The sequence below is a fragment of the Geotrypetes seraphini genome, chromosome 13, assembly GCF_902459505.1.
Source record: "Geotrypetes seraphini chromosome 13, aGeoSer1.1, whole genome shotgun sequence".
Classification (NCBI taxonomy): Eukaryota; Metazoa; Chordata; class Amphibia; order Gymnophiona; family Dermophiidae; genus Geotrypetes; species Geotrypetes seraphini.
In genome coordinates, this window is record NC_047096.1 from 46,440,206 (window position 1) to 46,461,520 (window position 21,315).

At 41.5% G+C, this 21,315-nt stretch overlaps 1 protein-coding gene across 2 annotated transcripts in view; it reads right to left on the reverse strand.

Annotated features, from left to right (window-relative positions):
• The window catches only part of ST14 (suppression of tumorigenicity 14), a 176,011-nt gene extending 155,574 nt beyond the window's left edge, over positions 1-20,437 (reverse strand). Inside the window, exon 1 of one of the 2 annotated variants that reach the window (XM_033919388.1) lies at positions 19,944-20,437. In XM_033919388.1, the coding sequence (XP_033775279.1) occupies positions 19,944-19,988 (45 nt within the window). In that variant the 5' untranslated portion in view covers positions 19,989-20,437. The remainder of the gene's footprint in view (positions 1-19,943) is intronic. The other variant, XM_033919387.1, reaches the window with a different exon arrangement.
• Between the last annotated feature and the right edge of the window lie 878 nt (positions 20,438-21,315).

Below are 21,315 nucleotides of genomic sequence, written 5' to 3' on the forward strand. Positions count from 1 at the left end.
TTCCTCTTTTTGCACCCGTTTGCCCAGCATACCCAAGGTTAGAATGCATTACCTCATTAAGAGGCCCTTTTACTAAACTGCACACCTATGCAAAGGTTTTTCCCAAGCACTAAAGCACTTGGTTTAGCAGAGTTTAAAAAAGCTTTGGATTTCCTAAAAGAAAAATCCATAGGCCATTATTAAGATGTTCTTGCCAGGTACTTGTGACCTGCTGGAAACACAATACTGAACTCTATGGATCTTCAATTTGTCCCAGTATGGCAGCTCTTATGTTCTTATTTCCACTGGAGTCGTGAAATAGCCAATTTTCTTTTTTTATATATATTAATGGCTATGCACTAATGCTAACTAAATGTACGTTGTAGATAGTTAAAGTAGGGGTTCATTCACACAAAAAAATCACAAAAACCGGACAGTTGACAAAATCATAAATAAACGGAGAAAAATAAACCTCAATTGTGGGTCGCCAGGACTACACAAGTACCAAAGCTCACCACCTCATCACGGGTTTATAAAAAAACTCCGTACAATTATAAATTACTTTCATACTTCAGCATCTCTTTAAAAGAATAGTTTTCAAAAAATTCTCAAAGGATTAGAAATTCAACGTCCTATAATTTTCTGTAAGTAGGTGAAACAGCCCCAAACTAACTATATCTGTGGCAATCAGCTACAGCTGTAGATAAATTCTAAACAGAGTCTAGTAGCGTGGCTAAACAATTTTGCATCTTAGCGTGTATAAGAGAGTCAAACACTCATCTGAAGAAACATCTTCGTCCCGATAGAAAAGATCTTCTATTTCGCCTTTTGAGAGAGACAGGCCGCCCGATATACAGCTGACAGCGTGGAGATAACTTTGTTAACGAATCCCCTGAAGTAGCCTGCTTCCAGGCGAAATAGAAGATCTTTTCTATCGGGACGAAGATGTTTCTTCAGATGAGTGTTTGACTCTCTTATACACGCTAAGATGCAAAATTGTTTAGCCACGCTACTAGACTCTGTTTAGAATTTATCTACAGCTGTAGCTGATTGCCACAGATATAGTTAGTTTGGGGCTGTTTCACCTACTTACAGAAAATTATAGGACGTTGAATTTCTAATCCTTTGAGAATTTTTTGAAAACTATTCTTTTAAAGAGATGCTGAAGTATGAAAGTAATTTATAATTGTACGGAGTTTTTTTATAAACCCGTGATGAGGTGGTGAGCTTTGGTACTTGTGTAGTCCTGGCGACCCACAATTGAGGTTTATTTTTCTCCGTTTATTTATGATTTTGTCAACTGTCCGGTTTTTGTGATTTTTTTGTGTGAATGAACCCCTACTTTAACTATCTACAACGTACATTTAGTTGACATTGTTCTTTACAGAATACGATTGTACCTTTATTACATTTGGTTAATTTATGCACTAATGCTGCCATTAATGTGCAGTTTTATCAAACCAATCAAAAACTAACCAAGTGGTCCAAATGTATCATCCACAAACTTCAAAATATTCCTACTGGTATTGAATCACATGGAGCTCAAAGGTCAAACTTTTTTCACAGTTTATTTTGTTTACATGTCATTATCTTATCGGGGTAAAAAAAATCCTCAGTATATGGAGCTATATACCCATTTCAGGTCTTTCATGAATACTTCACATGCTCCTGTTCATGTCATAGGCAAAAAAACCCCTTTAATTTATTTTATTATACTTTATATTTTATTTTATCTTCTTTTATTTAAAAATCAGTAATTTTATCTTATACTGTGACATGTGTTCGAAAGAATCGGAAAAGCACAATTATAGCCAACATAAGATAACACTGCTATGTGAAAAATACCCTACTGCAGCATGAGAGATAACCCCTCTGCGAAACGCAGGTCACATCGGTGAATGACAGCAAAATAGCGGTTACGATCAAGCAGTAAAATACTCTAAATGAGGGCCAAGGACTGCAAGTTTCTAATGATTTAAAGAATTACTAAGGCAGCATTTGAGACCTTCTGAGATAAGTACCACATTTCTATTAAGATTATGAAATGTTTAAAGTGAACACTGCGGTGGCTGATAATTTGCATACATCCGTTGAAACTCAGGGGTGGGAGATTTCATAGCAACACTAGGAAGTATTTCTTCACCGAAAGGGTGTTTGATCATTGGAATGATCTTCCACTTCAGGTAATTGAGGCAAGCAATGTGCTCGATTTTAAGAAAAAATGGGATAAGCATGTGGGTTCACTTCGAGGAAGTGCTTAGGGGGGAGGGTCCTTAGAATGGGCAGACTTGTTGGGCCGGTGGCCCTTTTCTGCCATCATATTCTATGTTTCTATGACATGGTATAGGGTAAAAAGACTGATTTTAAAACAGAAGAAGATAAAATCAAATAAAAGTATATTAAATAAAAATCAAAATATTAAGGGTTTTTTTGCCTTTGATGTGAGCAGGAGCATGTGAATTATTCTCAAAAAAGACCCAAATATTCTGAGGCTCTTTTTACCCCGATAAAGTAATAACATATAAACTGTGAAAAAAGTTTGACCTTTGAGCTCCATGATTCAATAGCAGTGGCCATTAATGTGCAGCCATTAAAAAAAAAATTAAGTGAACACCCATTTTGTAAGCAGTAAGGGCTCACGTGGTAATCCTGAGCTAACCAGTTAGCACACAGTAATAAACGAGGGATCTTCAAAAAGTTTATTTTTTTAAACACTATTTATTAAATATCTCAAAAGTAAATTACATCACTACCTGCAAGGTGAACAGGCTTGCCTAACTGACTAGTCACATGACATGCTACATTACACCCTAACCACTTCTCCCGCCCCAACCATTTCCTGTGAAAATATGGAAACTTTTTTGAAGTACTCTCATAAGCTATGCTGATTAACACTGGAACACTCCCTGACAAGCAGCCTCCTGAAAATTCTGAAAACTTTTTTAACACATGAATTAGCATGCACTAAAATGGTATGCCATTTTAAGCCATTTTAGCACTTAAACACAGTTTAGTAAAAGGGCCCCTAAAACCCAAAGTTCCATCAAACTGGAGAGACCTAAACACGTGACCTGTGCTGCCAAATTCTGCATGATAACCAAGATACAGGATAGGCCAATAAAGTTATTTCATCAGTTTACTAGTTAAAATTTTTTTTTCACATTTGTTACACAGTGACATTGGTACAGGTAACACTTTACAGGAGCAATAACCCATATTAGTTTAGGCCACCCCAGAAGAAAGGCCTTTCACAAGATCATGAAGTCATGTGCCACAGATGCTTTTTATCACAAATACCAGACAGAAAAGGGCTTCATTCATTTTTAAGCTGGAGCTACTTTGGATTCTTGTGAACTGAAGAAGCGCTACCAAATAACTTCCCATGCAGGGATATGATACTGCTGACCAGCATATGACAATGACATCCATCACCCTGACTTCATTGGGGGTGGGGGTAGGCTCAAAGTTGTGAGCATTTCCAAATGTCTTTTTGTCTATTGATAAATGCCTTGTCTGAAGCATGCAGCTCTTCCCTCCCATTCACCTTCCCTTTTCTGTACTGAGTCTGAGTAAAGAGGCAGAGTTGCAGGGGGAAACCACCCCCCCAACTAGAAAAACAATGGAAGCTACTCCAGAGCTCTCTGGGGACCACTACTGGCCTCCAGGCTTTGAACTGGAGAACACTGTTTTAGTGAGTGTTAGCAGGAAGCATTCCAACTTGCACTATAAAACTTGATCATACACATACACAACAGGTAAGAAACCCAAAGATAATTAACTCCAGCCTAGAAACATAGAAAATGACGGCAGAAAAGGGCCATAGCCCATCAAGTGTGCCCACCCAACTGACCCACCCCCCCTAGGTTTACTTTCCTAGAGATCCCATTCCTAATGACCTAACTCTTAACTCTACCCTCTTAGGGATCCCACGTGGGCATTCCATTTACTCTTAAAATCTGGCACGCTGTTGGCCTCGATTACCTGTATCGGAAGCTCATTCCAATGATCAACTACTCTTTCGGTGAAGAAATACTTCCTAGTGTCGCCATGAAATTTCCCGCCCCTGATTTTGAGCAGATGCCCTCTTGTGGTTGTGGGTCCTTTAAGACAGAAGATATCATCTTCCACTTCATACATATTCATTGTGGATATCCTGAAAGCCTCTCCCAATCAGGGCCTTAGGCCCCTTCCCAGGATGAACCGGGAAGCGGAAGACCTGCCATTTTAGAGTAGAAAGCATGCGAGCATGAGGGACTGGGCATCCGTCCTGTTGTCATACAGATTTGAAGCTCGGAGGTATGAAGGGTAGTTTGGGGAGGGGGGCATCCAGTGGCAGGAGGAAGTGGGCATCCCTCCTGCCAATGTTTGGTTAAGTGGGAAAGGGGAGGGGTCGGTTTGACAGGGGTCTTGGTGAATTGGTATCCCTCCTGCCTCTATTTTTGGTTCGGGGGGGGGGGAGAGGCAGCACGGCATTGCATTTTTTTTTTTTTTTTTTTTTTTTTAAATGGGCAGCACACCACACTCCCCTCCACACCATGTCCAACAATCTTTCCTCTCTCATCCTACAACAATTTTTCTTCTTTCCCTCCCCCCCCCCACCTCAACCCCACTGGCAGCTAACTGGCTCTCTTGTTTCAACAGGTCAGCGGCAGCGATTTCTACATGCTGTCGGACATGTCTCGCTCTTTGTCATAACTTCCTGCTTTTGCCCGGGTAGGACACAGCAAAGAAGAGGCTTCCAGGTCAGCGGCAGGCAACATGTAGGAATTGCTGCTACTGCCCCATTGAAGCAAGATATTGAGACAGGAGAAAGATGAAGGGACTGCAAAGCTCAGCCTGTCCCCCAACACAAGAGACAAAATGACTGCAGCAGTGGCTCCATGGGGAGTGGGGGGGAGGAAGGAGGGCGGTGTGTGTACCCCTTGGGGTACATGTACTGCAAATTGGGAACCTCTGAAGCAGAATAAACCCCAACCCCTGGCTCATTGGCAAAATACCATGAAAGAGATGGGAAGACCACACTTTTTTCCTTCCCAACTTTGAACTTGTTGCTTCTGTATCAGCCTCCTTCCAGCACATAAAATAGCCTCCTCTTATCCTCACTTTCTAATTTTAGGAAATTTTAATATATATAATGCTGATCTGTCAGTCAACCTCAGTGAAAGGACTTTTTTGTTCGTCTCCTACCTATATATCATCTGGGCTATTCCCTAGATCTAATGTTTTAAGAACATAATAACTTGTCCTACTGGGTCAAACCAAGGGTCCCTCTAACAGTGGTCAATCTGGGTCAGGGGTAGGCAATTCCAGTCCTCGAGAGCCGGAGCCAGGTCAGGTTTTCAGGATATCTACAATAAATATGCATGAGATATATTTGCATCTCAAGGAGGCAGTGCATGCAAATCCATCTCATACATATTCATTGTGGATATCCTGAAAACCTGACCTGGCTCAGCTCTCGAGGACCAGAATTGCCTACCCCTGGTCTAGGTTAACCACTCTTACCACATCCTCTGGCAATGCATTCCAGTGCTTACCTATTCTCCGTGCGAAAAAAATATTTCCTCCTATTAGTGTCCCCTAGTCTTTGTAGTTTTTGATGGAGCCAGAAAATTACATACATCTTACATATGTTACTATCCTTCCCTTTCAATCCCATTAAAAATTCTGTAACTTTTCCCTTTTGTAACAGTATGTGTTGTCTTGTATTTTTGTTCTTGTCTCAGTGTATCAGATATAGTTCCCTTCCCTGAATTACTTTTTAATTATTGTTAACCGCATTGATTTTACTTTTGATTATATTTGTGGTTTATCAAATAAACTAAACTGATCTGGGTCACCCCCTCTCAAAAACATGCAAACAGAACCAGAAAAGGTACTGAGAAATGAGAAATGCAACAAGAATGATAAATGGGATGGTGAAGTTAAACAGGTTACCTTAACACTTAATAGAAAAAAAAAAAAAAAAAAAAGAGACAGAAATTTATAAAAATCACGATCGGAGTAGAACAAGTTAGTGCAGAAAAGTTATCCTCTTGAATAATTCTGGCTAGAAAACATACCATGAAACTGGCTTCATATCTAAAACAATTTTTAAAAAAGCATTTCTTTAGACAATTTGCTACCAGAGAATGTGTTGAAGAGCAGTAAGGTAGGTGGATTTTTTTAAGGCTTGATCCAGCTTCTGAAGGCTAAGTTCAAGAATTTTTACCAAATTAAAAGGTGGGGGGGGAGGGCAGAATGTCACCTCTTCATGACAATAAGATGCCATAACTTTAGGCACCATTTAGTGAATGTCTCCATGTCTGTGCCCCTTTTGCCCCTTCTTATCCCTCACCTCCCAATCTTAGGAAGGTTGGGCATAGTTCAGAGCAGGAGCTTATGAGAGTCTCAACTGCCCAAGTCTTATACCATGACCTTTGTTCTACAATGAAAACCAGCAGAGATAATGAATGAAATTATACCCCCATAAAGCTCCTTGGTGCCACACAGAGCACCACAGTTAGAACACATACTTCCCATAATCTGGACATGCAATAGTCATACCTAAGAGGACAGGGAAAAGAGGGTGCTGCAGCCCAGAAATATAGCATGTTAAAACACAGATCTAGTAGATATGACTAAGTGGAATGCCTGTCCTGCTCTATCCTCAGACAGAAATCCTTGGAAGCTACTAATGCCATTTTATAATGTCTTCATATTATAGACATTTCTCTTCTTTCTAGTACGGTTCATGGTGCCATAACTCCCAAATCTGTCCTTCTTACACCCACTGCCAGATTCTTAAGTGTCTATAACAGACAATGTGGGCATTCAGAAAACTCAGCCAGGCCCAATTTAGAAAAACTGATGTAGTGGGAAACCTACCCATGTTGCAATGTTGGAGGGTGAGATTTTCCCCCATACCTTCTGGCATTACAAAGAGTGCGGATCCAGGGCTAGGCCAACATAGTGAAAGGATAAATGCTACACTCTACTATGTGTCAGATTCTTTCTTTGATTTTTTAATCAGAACTTCAGCTTTCTAAGCTCACTGTGAATGTAGCTCCAAGTGGAGTGCTATGATCATTGTGAGAATCGCGAATGCATCGTTATGATTTTATTGTGTAATTTGCTTTGAGATTGTTAAATGTATATGAAGGAGGAGTGTGTGCTTAGTGGATGGAGCTACAGCCTCAGCACCCTGGGGTTGTGGGTTCAAACCCCGCGCTGCTCCTTGTGACCCTGGGCAAGTCACTCAGTCCTCCATAGCCCCAGGTACGTTAGATAGATTGTGAGCCCACCGGGACAGGTAGGGAAAATGCTTAAATACCCGATTGTAAAACTGCTTAGATAACCTTGATAGGCGGTATATAAAAACCTAATAAACTTGAAACAAAGCTAAAATTTGGTGGTTGAAATCAGAATTGTTTGGTTCCTTTTGGAAACTTTACACTAATCTACCCAGCTACCAGGCCAAGTGATTACTGCAAAGACCGAATGGGGCTGGGGATTTCCAAATTTCTTTTTAGAGGACTGTCTGAATGTCCAGCTACTACAGCCCTAACCTGTCTGCCCTTACCCCCAACTACTACCTCCTGCTCCTTTGAAATTGAAACTTTGGGCCAGCTAGCAGCAGCAGCAATGTGAGTCTGCTAGCAATGACCTTTCCCAGAAGCTGCCTCTCTGAAGCATCCCACCTATGACGGAACAGGAAGTCACTCCAGAGAGGCTTTTAGTGCAAGCCGATGGCAGAATGCTCACCTCACTGCTAGTACTGGCATGAAGATTCAATTTCAGCAAGGAAGTAGGTGGGGGACAGGGGAAGAGAGACAGAAGCACTGTCCCGCGGGGGGAAGGGAAGGAGGGAGAGAGAAGCACCTGCGGGTAGGAGGTTGGTAGGTGGGGGGAGAGAGAGAAAAGCATCCATGAGGGGAGTTGGAGGGAGACAAAAAAAAGAGGCATCCACAGGTGGGGTGGAGAGAAGGGGAGGCACCAGAGGGAAAGAGTACAGAAAATGGGAAGGGGGACTAAGGAAATGGGTGAAAGGGAAGGGAAGGACAGGGGCGACATTGGGGGAGGTTGGTAGGTGGGGGGAGAGAGAGAAAAGCATCCACGAGGGGAGTTGGAGGGATAGAGAAAGAAGAACCTGTGGGGGAGGGGAGTTGTAGGGAGACAGAAAGAAAAAAAAAAGAAGCACCCACGGGTGGGGTGGAGAGAGGGAGGAGGGGGAGGCACCTGAGGGAAAGTACAGAAAATGGGAAGGGGGACTAAGGAAATGGGTGAAAGGTAGGGGGCAGGGCGAGAGAGGGCCAGGATGAAGTGTCCTCTGTTTTGACTTCACAAATATGGCAACCCTAGGCTATAGGGTGATGGAATATAAAGAGGAAACAAAATCCCTAGGTAGGGTGATGCTGAGAATGAAGGTGCCCAGTTTTGCCTGAGCATGAAAGTTTGCATCTGTTTAAATCTGTCATTGGTTTGGATCTGCAGACAATTCAGCTATTAAGACATTTTTCTTCTCCTTGTTCCAAAGGAAATCTTGTCTTCTATGCCACAGATTCACCAGAACCTGCTTTCCTATCTTCCCTGATGTCTTAATTAGAGAATGACATGGGGACAAATTTTTCCCCGTGAGTTCTTTTCCTGTCCCTGCCCCATCCTCATCTGCACAAGCCTCAAACACTTTGAAATCATGTGTTTGAGGCTTGTGCAGTTAAAGCAGAACTTACAGGAATGGGACAGGGACAGGACGGGGAAAATTGAGTTCCTGCAGGGACGGGGACAAATTTGTCCCTGTGTCATTCTCTAGTCTTAATCCTCTGCTTACAAATAAAAAATAATAAATAAATCAGAAAATCATCCACATATAATGAAATCAGGTGCATAGAAAGAAAATACCTGTAGACAAAGGCTTTCTAGTAACAAGGAACCACAGATGTAAAATATGCCACAGATCGATCCAGAATTATAACAACATAGCCTTAATCTTGGAGCAGACTTTGCTATTTCCAAATACAAATACCCTTTCAGATTCAATACAGAGAAAGCAAGCATTGGCTAAAGCAGCAAACTCTGCTCCTTAACAATTCCTCTAATTTATGATCAGCATATTCATTCAATTTTCTAAACTGTTACTGTTCTCTCAGGGGAGCTCAATCAGGGGTGTCCAACCTTTTGGCTTCCCTGGGCTGCATTGGCCGAAAAAAATGTTTCTGGGGCCGCGCAAACGCTGCAGCAAGACAGAGGAGGGAGCCGGCAAGGCGGTAAACACCCAGGGGCAGCAGAGGAAAACACTGCATTGTCCTCGACCAGGGCCGCACAATATACTTCACGGGGCCGCAGGTTGGACACCACATGAATTTATTCAGGTACTCAATTATTTTTTCCTGTCTATCTCATATCTCTATCTAATATACCTGGAGCAATGGGGGGATTAAGTGACTTGCCCAGGATCACAAGGAGCAGCATGGGTTTGAACCCTCAACCTCAGGGTGCTGAGGCTGTAGCTTCAACCAATGCGTCACACTCTCCCCGTTAAGCCTTCCGGTTTAACAAGGAAAAATACCTTGCGTGCTCAAATGATGATTAAAAAAGTAAAAAATACAGCGCAGATTCTTTGCCAATTGGCAGAGAAAACACAGTAGCAAAAGTGTAGATAAACTAAACGGTTGTGGTGCATTACTAGTTGTGCACTGCCAATGTCGAACCCTACTCTGACTGGTACAGAAGCGACTGCAATGAATTCCAGTATGAAATCCATTTCCATTGCAGTCGCTTCTGTACCAGTCAGAGTAGGGTTCGACATTGGCAGTGCACAACTAGTAATGCACCACAACCGTTTAGTTTATCTACACTTTTGCTACTGTGTTTTCTCTGCCAATTGGCAAAGAAACTGTGCTGTATTTTTTACTTTTTTAATCATCATTTGAGCACGCAAGGTATTTTTCCTTGTTAAAACAAAAAGAAGGTTTAACAGGGAGAGTGTGGCGCATTGGTTGAAGTTACAGCCTCAGCACTCTGAGGTTGAGGAATTCAATCTCGGCAAACCTACTAAAATGTTTTTCCATGGATAGAAGAGAGTCTAAAGTATGGTCAAGTCTTGAAAGTCCTCAACCATCCAAGGACGCTAAATCTTCAGGTCAGTTCCTGTATAAATTATTGCCATATATCTAATATTTCCTTCCATAACAGATCAAATTAACTTTTCACACCCTAACAGGCTTCATAGACATAACTAACATTTTCCATCCCAACCAAACTGGATCTAGGCAACATTATTTCATTCATTCTATATCACTTAGAGTAGACCATCATAAATCAGTGCTACTTATATCACAAGACCTCACCACAGCTTTTGACACAATTGATCATATACTTCTGCTAGAAGACAGACTTTATCAGAGAGGTATAGTCAAACTGGTTCACCTCATATCTTATAAGTTCAATTCAACAATGCTTACTCAAATACTCACATATTCACCCCTCTGTTATTTAACAACTTCCTTTCACTACTTCTAACGTTAGCTCAATCCCTAGGATTTACAGCATTAATATATGCTGACGATATTAAAAACTTTTACACCCACTGGACCCAGCAAACATTTCAGAAATACAAAACATAAAAATTAATCATTAATCCAAATCATGACTTGGTTTCAAGAAAATAGGTTACATCTTAACTCAGCTAAATCAAAAAGCACTTCTCTTTCAAGGATCAATTGACCAAAACCTTGCCATTCCCATCTGCCTCCAGAATACACCTATACCATTAGTAAATTATGTAAAGGCATTAGGAGTAATACTGGATCATAAACAAAATAACCCACAACAAATTTCATTGATTATTTAACATAGTTTCTCTAAATTAAAAATAATCCGTTCTATCAAAGCATTACTAGAATCACCATCAATTAATATATTGGTACATTCATTAGTCAAATCTCAACTCAACTACTGCAATTCACTATATAAGGAATTAACAGTCTACAGCCCAGAAATATCAAAGAAGAGACAAATTAAATGAATCATGTACTTTTAATGGGTATAACTAATGGGCAGACTGGATGGACCGTTCAGGTCTTTATCTGCCGTCATTTACTATGTTACTATATATGCTCTAAAGACTTACAATACCTCCAAATCACTCAGAACACTGCCATTAAACTGATTGTAGGAGCCCACATATTCGATCACGTTACCCCACTTCTTAAATCTGCTCACTGGCTCTCAATTACATACAGACTTGCTTACAAAATTATTCTTTTTGTATTCATAATTCATCAATCACATACTCCTCTTTACTTGGATTGTCTCCTCATTCCCTATTTACCTTCATGCTCCTTTGCTCCTCCCAGCAGAATCTCTTGATAATCCCAACTACATGACAAATCTTTTATGGCACCACTCAACACTCCCAACTTTACTATAAATTATTGTGGCCCTCTTTTACTAAGCCACAGTAGAGGTTTCTATTGTGGCCTGCAACGCTAAATGCTCCGACACTAAGAATTTTGGCAGCATTGGAACAATTAGCGCTCCAGGCCACGGTAAAAACTTCTACTGCGGCTTAGTGTATTTCCTCTTCCCCCCCACCCCTTTCTTTTTACCGTTCCCTTTTATTTTTTTGCCTCATTTATGTTTTCTGATTTTTACTTAACTTTCCCTTTGGAAGTATTATTGTAAACTGCCCAAATGTGTCCAAGTTGGGCAGTATATCAAATCTGATAAAAACTTGAAACTTAGATGTCCCCAGTTTGATTCTTCTGCATGTGAGGTTGACTGGACTGGAGATGCTAGAGGCAGGATTCACAGCCCCAAAAGTCATAGACATCATTAAGAGTAACATCTGGTAACTGAAAGTAGAGGTGTTTGAATAGGGCACAGGCGCTATTTAACATGGCCTATGGCACAAGGACCCCAGCATTGATTTTTCTACAAATACAAGAAGAAACTACCAGGCCACAAAAAAGTTCCTTCCGAAAATGAAGTATGATTCCAATATAGAATAAGCAGAACACAATAGCCCTCATTCTCGCTAAAAGTCAATTTAAAAAACAAACACAGAAGAAAATTAGCTTATCCAAGCTGACCAATTCTTGTATTTAAATCAGTATCGGCTCTTCCCATCTTTTACCTGGTATTTCAACCTAGTTTCTCTACCATACATGTTTACAGTAAGGTCTCTACCACTTCCTTCATGTTTTGTTCAAATTGACGTCAATAGAATGTGTCACTCTCAGGAGAACACAGACCTCAGTGTGATTTTCATTTAAAACTGACAAAGGGCTGACTTGTCAAAGAAAAGCATGAAAAGTGTAATATATAATGAGGAAAACAAAGTACTAGGAGTAGCAAATAATCAAAACTCAGGAGACTGAGAATCTCATATTAACATATTCTCTGTGCCCATACAATGCCAGACCACAAGGGTCCATCAGACCCAACATCATCACTGGCAGTGGGCATCTACCCAGCAAATCCATGCCTAGTTAAATATTTTTAGCTATAGACCATGGGCTTTCCCAAACCTACATAGCTTAGTTTATAGACTTTTATATTAAGCTTCTATTAAAGTAAACAATACCCATAAACAATAAAGAACTGTCCTTACAAATCTTTCATAAATGTAGTTTTCCAAGATGATGATGACGACAACAATCTTAGATGATCAAAGGATCTTTATAGACCCTAGTGTTGTAATCATTGGTTCAATATTTAAGGATTTTTTTTTTTCATGCATTTAAAAATAAATTTAAAACAAAGCTCAAAATTTCTCTGTCTCAACCAGCCTTCACGTAAAGGTCCTTTGATCAAATGATGTTTTTATTGATCTTGAAAATGAATACTTATGAAATATTTTAATTTTAGTAAAGACAGTCCTTTTATTAGTCACTGTGTTTTGGATTTTTCTTCCAAGAACTTAGCATCACTGGGTTTTAAAAAGGATTTAGCTAATTGCTTTGACTGCATCTTCAAGCAACAATTTCACAGCTTAATTTGTATACTGAATAAAAAATTTTTTAAAAAACTTCCCCCGATTTGTTTTAAAAATACTCCTTACTAGTTTCAAAGTTACAACAGCCATTCTGTGTTTACCCATTCCATCCCACTCTTTATTTTACAGATTTTATAAAAACATGGTATAAACAACAACTAAACTTTGCTCAAGGACACCAGGCCAAGACATACCTGACTTAACTACAATGAGCTAGAACAAAATTAGCACAATCCCAGAAAATGAGACAGGTCTTTGCAGGTGCATATTGTGGAGACAAATAAAAAGAGTGGGGAAGACATTAATTTGACACCATCTACTCTTCCTAATGGGGGACTATATTCTATATCAGTGTATCGCAAACTATGTGCCGTGGCACACTAGTGTGCCTCCTATGATTTCAGGTGTGCCATGGCGCACTGAAGAGGAGGCGGCACTGGCTGAATGCCTACAGAACGTGCCTCTCGTGGTGAAAGTCATGCCCTGTAGGCAATGAGCTGGCACCAATGCCTCTCCTTCTCTCCAACCCTCTTCTCTGCTGGCACCTCCCCCCCCCCCACACTGGCATCTCAGGGCCCGTCTGGAGGGCTTTTGTGCATCACAGCGACGCCTGTGCACTTCCGGATGTCTCAAGCCGCGGCCACTACATGACACTGTTCTATATGTAAAGAGACCTCAAACAATGTGTTTTCTAAATACATAGTAAATATTAGCAGATAAAGACCTGCACAGTCCATCCAGTCTGACCAACGAAGTGGACAAGAGTTGAATCTGGCATTCAACACAGGTTCCACTTTTTCTTGATTAAACACTGCTATTTTCATAGACCGTAGAAGCCTGGCTGGTACTGGCCCTACTTCCCAACCACCAGAGTTGCCATCAAAGTCTTTGCAACATATGTAGGGTTTACCAGATGTCCAGATTTCCCCGCACATGTCCTTCTTTTGAGGACATGCCATCCGGACCCCCAGACTTTTCAAAACCCGGGGCATGTCTAGGGGGTCTATACATATGAGACTCCAACCATAGAAGACCAATATTGGTCTTACTTCTTAACCTCTGGAGCCGCCGTCAAAGCTCACTCCAGCCATGAGATCACAATTCTTTGTGCATAGCTTTCTTGTGCACTAAAATCCTCTGGGCCCAATCTGCAGACGATGGTGGGCTTTTTACTACCCACTTCCAGAATTCAACCCAGATATTTAATACCGGGCCATTTCCAGTGACCAGTACTGAATATCTGGTTTCAGTTCAGATCACCTTAAGTGGTTAAATCGACATTCAGCGTTAACCCATAATACTTGGCAGTTAAAAGACGGGCCTGCTATTTAAGCCGCCTATTTTAACCGCTAAACAGAGCCTGTTTGGAGCTGAATATCGACACCTAATCAGCTAGCTACTAACCGCGAATATTCAGTGGGAGATAGTCAGTTATCCCCATGAATATTCATGGTTAGGCAATAAAACTCTTATTTAGCCAGTCTGTTCTCAGGGTGATCAAAATGTGCATTTGCTTATAAAGGCTGTATGTGCCAGTAAAACCCAGATCAGTCAATCCAATTGATACACACAGAACCCTCCTAGGATGGTGAAACATTCATATAAGAGACCCCCAAAACATATCCAGTTCATCTTCCTTATTTTTTATTTTTTTTTTTAAACCCTTAGAAATTTTTGTCTGTCTCCCACTCAGAAATCAGGACTACAAATCTCAAAATATGTTGGCGGTGAAACTTCAATTTTTTTAATGCAGATCTCTCTTACCTCCCCCCCTCACTTTTAAAAAAACTGCAAAAGCGGTTTTTAGCACAGGCCGGTGCACTGAATGCTCTGCGCCCGATGCTCATAGGAACTCTATGAGCATCGGAAACAGCATAGAGTATTCAGCGCACCGGCCTGTGCTAAAAACCGCTTTCGCCGTTTTGTAAAAAGGGGGGTTAAATATTTAGGTGATCATGTTTGGTTTAGTCCATAGTAAAAGCAGCAGAGAATTGTGAAAAACTTCCAGCTAGCAGCAGCCAACATATTGCATAAAGAGCTGTATAATTCTTTTGTGCTTTACAGATAATACATGCACCTACAGTACTTCTAAATATCCTGATAACATAGTAAATGATGACAGAAAAGAAAAGACTTGCAAGGTCCATCAAGTCTGCCCAACAAGACAGCCAAAGCCGTACCTATTACTCTGTTCAGGTTTCATTCCACGATCGAACAACGAATCATAACCAGGGCAGTTGGCAATTTGCTGCCAAGCCCATCAAATATAGGTAGTTCTATATGATGCCACAATATCATGCCACTATGCCAAGAGTAATTTTAATATTGTGGCTTCAACATTTTCACATTCATCTTGTGAATGTGAAACCAACAATATTACTAACAGCATTTTTTCTCTTTAATTTCAACATGATGTCTTCCCCTCCCCCATAGAGAAAAATGTACACCCATAGCCTACAATACACCTACTTGATCCTGACCTGTCTGCCATTTTCAGAACAGACGGCAGAAGTCTGCCTGGCACTGGCCTTACCGTACTTCCCCCAACTGCTGGCAAAGCCTATTCCAGCCCATCCTGATCTTTCTTGCCATTTTCAGGGCAAAATGCACACAAGTTATTCTTACAGAGAGTTGTGTACAGAACATGTTATTTGTTCTAGGTGCGGATTTTATATTAATGACTCCTGAGCCATTGTTCTGCTGTTTCTTGACATGGCATACGTACAAGGCAAGACAAAAAAAAAAAAAGTAACCTCCAAGAATGTTTTGCCATTTTCTCAGCAACTGCTTTGAATTTGAATGAGAAATTGTAATGGTATTACTGACATTACAGCATTACTACCTAGCTATTTTTATGCATTACAAAAGTTTATGCTAAACCATAGTAAAATGACTTTATTCAAATGATACCATTAAAAATGTATCAGATCTTTGCAGTCTCTGTGAATGCTCAGTGTCCACCCCCAGCTTTAAACCAGGTCACCTCCATAAAAAATGGAGCTCAACGCGGTTAACAATCATAAAGTGAAACAACAAAAAGATGGAAACTTTAAAATAAAAAGAAAAGGGTAACCCATAAGCCTATTGAGGGAATAGTCTCCCAGTTGGTCTTGGATGTCCTGCACGCATTTGGGGCTCCGATAGCTGCTCCAACTCTTATGTCACAAAATGTTGGTGGCACGTAAGTGTATACTGCAATATTGGCTGTCCGTGCTTATTGGCACTGGCGTAATTTACTCTATCAACTGGCAAGTTGAGAGGCGAAAGATATTCATGGGAAATGGAACGGGAGAAGACTCTATTTGAAAACTGGAGAAGTTACATGCATGAGGGCCCTTACTCGAAGGTTAGCCACTGGGGGGGGGGGTTTGACTCATAGGGGGCGATAACAGTACAGGGCGCTGGGATTGGAGGGCAGATTTCTAGTATGCGCCCGAGGGAGCTGTGGGGTGGAAGGCAGTTGTTATGTTCTTCTGCTTTAGTCATTTAATGAACATGTTAAGCTAATTCATAGCTTAGTATAGGAAGGGGAGTATCATGGGGAAGGGAGGGGGGGTTCTGTTTTATTGTATATAACACATATTTGGTGACCATGAGTTGAGACTGTTCTATTGTTCATTGTACCGTTCTGTGCAGTCATCTATAAAAATTGTTTAACCTTAAAATAAAGAGAAGAGTGTAAAAATAAAGCAACAAATATGAAATAATGAGGGAAATTAGGCAGAACAGGTTGCTAGATGCTTAGAGAATAAAAATGTTTTACGAAAATGTTGAAAGGAGTTTAAGGGCTTCTTTTATCAAGCCTAGCGGTTTAACGCAAGTTATAGCACGCGTTAAACCGCCGGCCACGCTAGCCTCCCTTGAGCAGGCAGTAGTTTTTAGGCCAGTGCGGGGGTTAACACGTGATGAAAAGTCACGTGCGTTAACCCCGCTAGCACTGCTTAATAAAAGGAGCCCTAAGTCTATGATCGTAGATGGCATTGCATTCCAAACCTCCGTTAATTTAAACATGCAAGAGTTCACCAGTTTTCCTTTAGATCTAATTCCCCTAAAGGAAGGGAAGGAAAGTTTTAATCTGTGTATTTTGCGAAAAGCTAGATCTTTGGGCATTCCAGAATAATGGAAACAGAGGTGTGAAGATACCTAACAGGAGCTTAATAACAACACAGGCACATTTAAACTGAATCCTGAAACAGGAAGCCAATTAAGTTTTTCCAGCAAAGGGTATACGTGGTCAAACTTTTGCTGCTTTTAATAAAGGTTTGGTCTACACTTCCCCCTCCCTATTCGTGGTTTTTTTGCCCAGACCCCTCCCCCCCGAGAATCGCTTGGAGGAGCCTGTATCGCCCAGAACCGGCCCCAAGACTTGGATCGGGGTGAGGAGAAGGGGGGCGATCAGAGGTGAGCAGCCGTCCCAGGAGCCGTGGGCGCAGCTCCGGTGGCAACTTCATGTACGGCCTTACCTGGTGGTCTAGCAGTGACGCGGGGCAGGAGCAATCTTCTTACACTCCTGCCCCGTGCAGAGCCATGCTGTGAGTTCCCGTGATCTCACGAGACTACAAAGGGAACTCCCGTTGTAGTCTCGTGAGACCACAGGAACTCACAGCACGCCTCTGCACGGGGCAGGAGTGTAGGAAGATTGTTCCTGCCCCGCATCACCGCTAGACCATCAGGCAAGGTCTTGGGTTGGGTCTGAGTAGGCCCAAAAGTTATTAGTAAATTTTTCTTATTCGCGGGCCGGCTCTGCCCCTAACCCCCGCGAATACGGAGGGAGGCGTGTACTTCCTAGAGGAAAAGTCCATACTCTGCTATTGAGACAGACATGGGGAAGCCACTGCTTGCCCTGGATCGGTAGCATGATAGATGGCCCATTGGTCTGACCCAGTAAAGCTATTCTTATGTTCTTGTCTAGGGGTTTCTGTGGCAGGCTATCCCAGATCATCTGCAGGCTTTCTTGAGATCAGCAATTGTTTGCGACTTTGAATGGAATTTGTGCTAGGCCTCTAACATTGCTCCCCAGGAAAAAAAAAAAAAAAGTGTGTCTATGTCGCTATGACATCATTTAACAGTAAGATGGTACCCCTCCCCCCAAACAGTGCATTATTAAAAAAAAAAAAATTGCTGAGTGATCATGCAAAAAAAGTCCGTAAATTTGCCATATTTAAAAGACAGCTATGTTTATGTGCAATGAGATTAACAAAGCTGTAAAATTTCCTGCTGAAATTCCAAGCACTTACTGAGAAAACAGCAAAACACAATCCTTTTTTTTTTTTTTTTTTTAACACCTCACCCTGCACTTGTAAAATGAAGGGCCCCTTATACAAAGCCATGGTAGTGATTCCCAAATGGCAAATGTAATGAAGCCCATTCAATTCCTATGTGCTTCGCTGCATTTGCCACACCAGAAATTGCTACGTCAGCTTTGTAAAAGGGGCCCAAAGTGTTCTGCTTATAATGAAAACCTGGCAAGCTGGGGGAGAAGAGGCAGCAAGGGAGTTACCACATGCGATACAGAGAGAGAGAAGGACACAATGTTCGATGATTAATACCACCTCTATGACTTAAAAGCTCCTTTTTATGCAATATACCCAACCCACGTTTGTGTCATAAGCCAAAACTAATGTAATAATATTCAGCCCCCGTTTGCATGTTAACAGCGGCAGCAAAACAGCTCTCACAGAAACTGATGGCCTCACAAATCTGAAACATAATAAGAACCTCGCTAACATTAGGGGGGAGTTCACTTCCAAAACCGGGTCTTAGCCAGACATGTGCTATTGGGTACACCTTTATTGGTACTTTACAATCTGTGATGTGTTTATGGTGACTCAATAAAGAATATATTGATTGAGACACACACGATAGGACCAGTCACTCAAACTGCAGTAATTTAATTGGATGGTACCAGTACAAGAAATTAAAAAAAAAAAACAGGTGGGGGGGGGAGAGCTCCGTTAGCTCATTTAATTTGCCATCTCCCAGCCCCACATGTACACAAAAAAAGCTTAGCTTCAAGAAGTTTCTTTAGCATCCATTGAAGAACTACATTTCTCCAACTGGAAATGCAACCATAGAAAAGAAAAGAAAGGTCAACAACCACTTCATTAACAGACTGCAAAGCTCACAATCAACAGACAAAAGGCCAGGAAGCGAAGGGCTCCAGATTGCAGTCGGTTTACGCCACCTCCTCCTTTTTCACAAAGCAAGGATTTATCAAAAAGCTTCTCCCACCTTAGGCACAATGTAGACCCTGCATAAAACAAGACCCCGTGTTTCAAGATATAACTCCATCAGGAACCGTTTCGGTTTATAAAGAAAAAATGAAGAGAGGCCTGCCCTGGAGCTTTTGGCCAAGACAAGGCTTTCGAAGTAAAAAAAATATATATTTTTTTTTTCTGGAGACCACCACCTCAAGAGTTCCTGAATTCTCTCCTGTAAATAGGCTGCCACAAAATCCAAATTAACTCCCCCCCCCCCCCCCAATTCATCACAAATCTGCTGACAAGTCTACAACTTCCTTCTACCTGCCAGGTGGCTCTAGGTCAGTGGGCACAAACTCGCGGCCCGCCAGGCGCTATTTAGAGGCCCTCGGTACCTCTATCATCATCACAAAAGTAAAATAAAACAGTTTCTTGATCATATGTCTCTTTAGGTATAAATGACAATATTATTATTAAGTCTTAGCCAAAAGGAAAGATTTATAAACGATAAAGAGTTTTACCTCATGCAAAATTGTCACTTCTTTAATAAGACATTAACTAGTTGAGGCCCTCCAAGTACAGTACCTACAAATCCAAAATGTGGCCCTGCAAAGGGTTTGAGTTTGAGACCACTGCTCTAGGTGGCGAGATGTCAAGGTCTACATTGCTAATTCTCGGGTCCAAGCCCTACCACTCCTTCAGAGATGAACAAAAAAGGGTCTTAATTCTGGGACCAGAATCCTTCCCCCCCCCCCCCCCCCCCCCGGACCCGGCCAGGACCAGCTCACCTCTGTCCTGGAGTTGTACTTCAGACCCGAATCCGAGTTCTTCATCCTTCCCCTCCCCAGCTCCCGGGGCGCTTAAACCGGGCTCAGATCTTGCAGTCGAAGAATGGTCCGGCTGATCCGGCCTCTGCTCCCACTACAGCCTTGGGCTCGCTTTCACCTTCCGCCTTCTGCCATCACGCCAAACTAGGTGAAACTTGCAGAACAAAGTCCTCAGCTGAGGCGGGGGGACTAGGATCTGTAGCTCCGCAGCTGCTTCCCCCCCTTTGTTGTGGCTCTTTTCTTCCTCTCAGGTGGTTTCAAGGTGTGGCACTCTCCTTTCGATCGCACAAGGCCAGCCCCTCCCCAACTCCTTCCCCTGCCACAGGTGAGGCCAGGAAGAGAAACCGCGCAGCAGAGAAGTCAGGGAGGGAGTGAAACTCTCCCACACGCCCATCTGCTTCACAAGAGAACGTGCCGGCGTGCTGGGAGGATAGTCACCTCACCCCCAGGTTACCCGAACAAGCTAGACTAGTCCTAGCTTGGCTCCACCGCATGGAGTTGTAGCCTCTGATCTTAGGTTGCCAGGGAAAGTAAGAACTACAATTCCATGCAAGCAGCTGGGCAAAACCTGGACGGGATCATGCTATTTCCTGAAACTCAGGTGAGATGGCAAATGCAAGGGTCAGGTCTTCCCAGCTCTATTCTGGTGCTCCAGGATAACCATACGAGATACATTTGCATAGTAATAAGGTGCATCAAAGTTTTATAGCAGAATTATAGATGGTGCAGGCTATACATTTTTTGAAATAAATTATATTTTAAGAAGTTTCAGGATGTGTGGAAACCATTAACAAAGTATTGTAAACATTAATTTGAAATTGTTTCCCTTATATTTATCAACTTAAGGTGTAGGGAGGGGGGAATTTTATTATTATATGTTTATATGATATGGGTGGGAGGGATGGAAAAGGGGAAGGGATAAGAATTTATGAAATGTATCAATGATTGTTTGTAAGTGATGTATTTATTGTTAATGTGAATGAATATATTTAACACTTAATGTAATTTTGAAAATGAAAAAAGAATTAAAAAAAAAAAAAAAAATCTAACCCCCCCCCCCAACTCTTAAGTTATCCTCCTTCACAACCCAGTATCACACTTTCATTATAACCCCCCTGCCAATTTACTCTCACTGACACTTTCAATTTATTCATTTTCCTTATATAAATGCTCAAAAAAGGTTATGGAAAGCACATCTTCAAGTTAACTAAAATAACAATAAAACGCAAACATGCACCTAAACCAAACATAAATTTTACATATAACGCAAACAATAAACATCTCCAAGCACTCACTGTGACTACTACTTATCATTTCTATAGCACTGTCAGAC